Source organism: Nicotiana sylvestris, chromosome 8 (assembly GCF_000393655.2).
Source record: "Nicotiana sylvestris chromosome 8, ASM39365v2, whole genome shotgun sequence".
Lineage (NCBI taxonomy): Eukaryota > Viridiplantae > Streptophyta > Magnoliopsida > Solanales > Solanaceae > Nicotiana > Nicotiana sylvestris.
In genome coordinates, this window is record NC_091064.1 from 87,402,173 (window position 1) to 87,408,070 (window position 5,898).

Below are 5,898 nucleotides of genomic sequence, written 5' to 3' on the forward strand. Positions count from 1 at the left end.
TCCGAACCTTCATATGAACTGGGAGCTCACGAAGGCTCATCGACCAAATGAAATTCCGAGAGCATTGTTGTGATTGGTCTTCTTGTTGTGCTTCGGCTTTCGACTACGCTTGCACGGAGTTACCCTTAGAAGCTTCCCCGGATGGGACGTACTCACTGGTCTCCGAGGTGTTAGGGGCTCTATTGGCTATTGATTTCTTGCTGATAGCCTTTTGGATTGCTAGAGGTAGATCACTTTTTCCTCGACCCAGCCTCGGAAGGGTTCTTCCCACCCTAATGGCGTATCTCCTCTACCACGTGAGCGAACCATTGTCTACACACATAAGAACTAGAAATCAGTTACAATTGAAGCTTATAATGCATGCATAGACATAATTAGAAGTTGCAGGAAATAATTCTCAGAAGGGCAGTGCAGACCACACAAAAGTGAGTGCGGCCGCAGACTGCCCATTGCGGATCGCACAAAAATAGTACGGCCGCAGAGTGCCCATTGTGGACCGCACAAAAATGAGTGCGGCCGCAGATCCCCATTGCGTACCACACAAAAATAAGTGTGGCCGCAGAGCCCCAAATTCAGACTACTGATGTCTCTGAACTTTCATCACTGCAGAACGCACAAACATGAGTGCGGCCGCAGAAGTCCATTGTGGACCGCAACATTTTGATTGTGGCCGCACAAGTCAAGCACAAAAATATTCCTAACTCTGAGGGCTGTGGACCGCACAAAAGTGTGTGCAGCGGCGTAGACTCTTCTGCGGACTGCACAATTCAAATTTCACCCGCGCTGACCTAGGGTTCATGCAATTTGGTCTCAAATGGCCAAGGTTTTATAAATCAAATGACATTAGCTAATTACCTAGACCCAAATTAATGTTCAACAAGTTACCCATATGATACTAAGAAAGAACAATGAAACACTAACATTTTTGAGCATATAATCAACCCTAAATCTAAGAACAAAGCAAACAAGAGATGAAGAATCTAATGAGGAAATGAACATACTAGTAATGAGGATGCAAGTGATGAAGTGAGGAAAAAGTTTGAGAGCAAATGAGAGTTTTACTATGCAATCTTATCTTCGAGGCTCAAAAAGGTCGAAAAGTGTAAACAGATGCAAGAGGTCCTATTTATAATTTTACCTGTGGGACCCAGATTTTTACTTTGATGCGGACCGCACTCCTTACTTGCCTTTGAGAGGACTGCTTGTGGACCACACAAAAATAAGTGCGGCTGCAGCATCAGTGCGGACCGCACAAAAATGTGTTCGGCCGTAATTCCTTAAGCAATTTTGACAGGCCAACTTTAGAGACTATGCATTTTGACACTTAGCCAAATTTTTCATGCATAGTCCCTGTAATGCACACCCAATCCTGCATACACTTCAAAACTGGTTAGCACAAAACCAAACCTATGTAAAAGAAGAAAAATAAAAGAAAGAAAAAGACATGGGTTGCCTCCCAAAAAGCGCCTGATTTAATATCGCGGCACGACGCAAATTACCAATCACTTGAAATGAAGAACCGACACCATGTAGCCATCATCAACCTTGCCAAGATAATGTTTAACTTGGTGCCTATTGACTCTAAAAATCTCATCATTCTTATTTTTCAAATCTAGAGCACCAAAGGGGGTTACATTCACTACTTCAAAGGGCCCACTCCATTTTGATTTTAACTTGCCCGGAAACATCCTTAATCGGGAATTGAACAATAGCACCAGATCATTTTTTTTGAACTCCTTGTTGTGGATATACTTTTCATGGAGGTACTTCATCTTCTCCTTGTAAAGGGATGAACTTGTGTAGGCATGATATTGGAATTCGTCAAGCTCATTCAAATGTGCCACTCTTAGGTTTATAGCGACATCCCACTCAAGGTTCAACTTTTTCAATGCCCACATAGCCTTATTCTCAAGTTCTATCGGAAGATGGCACTCCTTTCCAAATACCAATCGATATGGAGACATCCCAATCGGCATCTTGTAGGCTGTCATATAGGCCCAAAGAGCATCATCAAGTTTTCTTGACCAATCTATCTGGTTCGCAATCACAGTCTTTGACAACATACTCTTGATCTCTCGGTTGGAGACTTCAACCTGCCTGCTTGCTTGAGGATGGTAGGGGGTTGAGACTTTATAAGTTACACCATACTTTGTTAGCAAGGTATCAAAAACTCAGTTGCAAAAATGTGAACCCCCATCACTAATAATGGCTCTCGGAGTACCAAACCTTGTGAAGATGTTCTTTTTCAAGAATGCCACCACACTTTGAGCTTCATTGTTGGGTAAAGCCATGGCTTCAACCCATTTTGATACATAGTCCATAGCTACCAAAATGTAAGTGCTCCCACAAGAGCTCACGAATGATCCCATGAAATTAATACCCGAAACATCAAAGATATCAATCTCTAGAATGGTGGTGGGGGGCATCGAATTCTTCTTGGAAATCCTACCTGCCCTTTGGCACTCATCACAATGATTTAGAAGCTCACTAGCATCCTTGTATAGGGTAGGGCAATAGAATCCACAAGTCAAAACCTTTACAGCTGTTCTAGCTCCACCATAGTGACCACCATACAGTGAAGAGTGGCAAGCCTCAAGAATTCCCATTTGTTCTTCTTACGGTATACATCGCCGGATCACACCATCGGTATATATCCGAAAAAGATATGGCTCATACCAATAATAGTCCAAGCCATTCCGTTTGAGTTTTTTCCTTTGGTTTGAAGAGAACCCATTTGGTACAATGTCGCTCACAAGATAGTTGGCTAGATCGGCGAACCATGGCATCCCGGTCATCGAAATGGATAGTAGTTGCTCATCGGGAAATGAATAATTGATCTCAAGGTCGTCACATGGCCTCCCCTCCTCCTCCAAATGGGACAAGTAGTCCGCCACTTGATTCTCACTACCCTTGCGGTCTTGAATTTCTAGATCAAACTCTTGCAAAAGGAGAACCCACCGCATAACCTTGACTTATGATCTTTCTTGCTCATCAAATATGGAAGCACCGCTTGGTCGGTGTGAAAATCACCTTAGTACCCATCAAATGCGGCCAAAACTTCTCCATGGCAAAAAAAATAGCAAATAGCTCCTTTTTCGGTCACTGTGTAATTGACTTGGGCATCATTCATGGTCTTGCTAGCATAGTAGACCGGATGGAAGATTTTGTTGATTCTTTTCCCCAATACCGCTCCAACCGCAACATAACTAGCATCACACATGAGCTCAAAAGGCAAGCTCCAATCCGGTGTGGTGATAATACGAGTAGTAGTCAACTTGAACTTAAGCAACTCGAATGCCATTCATACAATCTTCATTAAAATGGAACTTGGTATCCTTCTCCAAAAGTTTGCATAATCGGTTCACCACCTTGAAAAAGTCTTTTAGGAATTGGCGATAGAAACCTGCATGACCCAAGAATCTCCTCACTCCCTTCACGAATGTAAGAGGAGGGAGTTTCGAGGTCATCTCAATTTTGTCTTGGTCAAGCTCAATACCATGTTTTGAAATTTTATGGCCGAAGACAATGTCTTCCTCGACCATGAAGTGACACTTCTCCCAATTCAACACCAAATTTTGTCTCATCACATCCAGCCAATATACTATCCAAAATTTTCAAACAATCTTCAAACGAGTTCCCAACCACAAAAAATTATCCATAAAAACCTCGAGAATGTCCTCCACCATGTCAGTGAAAATCGCCATCATACACTGTTGAAAAGTCGTCGGTGCATTACACAACCCAAAAGGCATCCTTGAAAACGATAAAGTACCATAAGGACAAGTGAAAGTGGTCTTCTCTTGGTTCTCAAGAGCAAGAAGGATTTTGTTATAACCGGAGTATCCATCCAAAAAGTAATAAAAAGCACGCCCGGCCAACCTATCAAGCGTTTGGTCAAGAAATGGAAGCGGGAAATGATCTTTCCGAGTAACTTTGTTGAGCTTCCTACAGTCCTTGCACATTCTCCACCCGGTGACGGTTCTTGTTGGAATCAATTCATTCTTATCATTTTTTACCACAGTCTTGCCCCCTTTCTTTGGGACACATTGCACCATAGAGGTCCACGAGCTATCGGAAATTTGGTACACAACCCCGGCATCTAACCACTTGATTATCTCTTTCCTCGCTTCCTCTTTCATTGCTTCATTCAACCTTCTTTGATGTTCAACGGATGGTTTTGCACCCTCCTCCGAAATAATCTTGTGCATGCAAAAGGCGGGGCTTATTCCCCAGATATCCACCAAAGTCACACCGATTGTTCTTTTTCTCATTTGTAGCACCTCTAATGTAGACTCTACCTACATGTTAGTTAAGCAAGAAGCGAGGATAACTGGTAGAGTAGAAGAAGGGCCAAGGAATTCATACCTAAGGTGCGAGGGAAATGGCTTTAGCTCCAGGGTAGGAGGCTCCTCGATTGAGGGCTTTGTTGGAGGAGTCTTCTAGTTTTCAAGATCCAAAGATAGCTTTCAGGGTTCATAAGTGTATGATCCCATGCCTTGCAATGCATTTACACACTCCACATAGTCATCACTCTCCTTATCATCATCTAGGTTGAGCAAAACAGTTTCCAATTTGTCCTCAACATTCATTGTTGCACTAGCATCATCAACTATCACGTCGATCACAAAATCTACAAACGAACAAACTTCATTACTATTCGGTTGCATCATTGATTTACACACATGGAAGACCACCTTTTCGTCACCGACCCGGAAAGTGAGCTCACCAGCCTCCATATCAATAATAGCCTTCCCAGTAGCAAGGAAAGGTCTATCCAAAATGATAGGCACCTCATAGTCCCCTTCACAATCAAGGATAACAAAGTCCGCCAGGAGGATGAACTTGTCAACTCTAACCAAAACATCATCAATAATACTCAAAGGCCTCTTCATTGTCCAATACGCCATTTTCAACCTCATGGATGTGGGTCTTGGTTTCCCAATTACCAAAGTTTTGAACATCGAGTAGGGCATCAAGTTGATACTTTCCCCGAGATCACATAATGCTTTGGCAAAATCGGCGCTCCCAATAGTGCAAGGGATTGTGAAAGTGCACGGATCTTCCATCTTTGGAGCTATTGAGTGCACAATAGCACTCACTTGGTGAGTCATCTTTATGGTTTCACAATTCATTGATCTTTTCTTGGTTACCAAATCCTTCATGAATTTTGCATATCCTGGCATTTGTTCCAATGCCTCAACCAATGTCACATTAATCGACAAACTCTTCATCATATCAATACACTTTTTGAATTGGTTCTCACTGTTTTGCTTTGCAAGCCTTTGAGGGTATGGAGGAGGAGGCCTTTGCATTGGTACTTTAGCCTTTGGTACCACCGATTCTGTGGCATGCCAATCACGTGTTCCCTAGACGGTTTCACTTCTTCTTGTGTCTCCTCCATACTTTCATCTATATCAATTCTCACTTCTTCATTATCTTGAACCACATTGCTTGGGATTTCATCCTCTTAAACCACAACATCTTCATCCACAATCCTTCTTTGATTTGAGGTGGTTGCATCTCCACCTTTTCCACTTCTAGTAGTCACGACTAAAGCATGTCCTGTATTATTCCTACCTTTCGGGTTCACCACTGTATCACTAAGTAGTGCCCCCTTAGGACTAGTGTTCAAAGCTTGTGAGATTTGGCCTAATTGAACCTACAAATTCCGAATAGAAGTGTTTTGCGAGGCTATTTGAGCATCGGGGTCGGCATTCTTCTCCATCACCTATTTAAACATGTTTACAATTCTACCCATCTCATTGGAAGAAGAGCTCGGGCCTTGAGAAGGATAGGGAGGTGGACTTCTTGGTTGTTGGTACATCGTAGGCCTTTGAAAACCCAGCCCCGGTTGTTGTTGTTGTTCTACCCTCCTTGATTATTGCCTCCCCAATTGCC

The 5,898-nt window shown here is 42.8% G+C and overlaps 3 protein-coding genes across 3 annotated transcripts; all 3 read right to left on the bottom strand.

Moving 5' to 3' along the window:
* Positions 1–1,337: 1,337 nt before the first annotated feature.
* On the bottom strand, positions 1,338–2,063 carry LOC138875332 (uncharacterized). The gene is made up of 2 exons (XM_070154157.1): positions 1,507–2,063; positions 1,338–1,407 (listed from the first exon to the last, which is right to left on the bottom strand). Exons 1-2 carry the CDS (start codon positions 2,061–2,063, stop codon positions 1,338–1,340), a joined length of 627 nt encoding a protein of 208 aa, XP_070010258.1.
* Positions 2,064–2,171: 108 nt separating this feature from the next.
* Positions 2,172–2,606, bottom strand: LOC138875333 (uncharacterized). Its single transcript, XM_070154158.1, has one exon. It carries the CDS (start codon positions 2,604–2,606, stop codon positions 2,172–2,174), a length of 435 nt encoding a protein of 144 aa, XP_070010259.1.
* Positions 2,607–4,466: 1,860 nt separating this feature from the next.
* On the bottom strand, positions 4,467–5,312 carry LOC138875334 (uncharacterized). Its single transcript, XM_070154159.1, has one exon. The coding sequence runs from the start codon at positions 5,310–5,312 to the stop codon at positions 4,467–4,469; it is 846 nt and encodes a 281-aa protein (XP_070010260.1).
* Between the last annotated feature and the right edge of the window lie 586 nt (positions 5,313–5,898).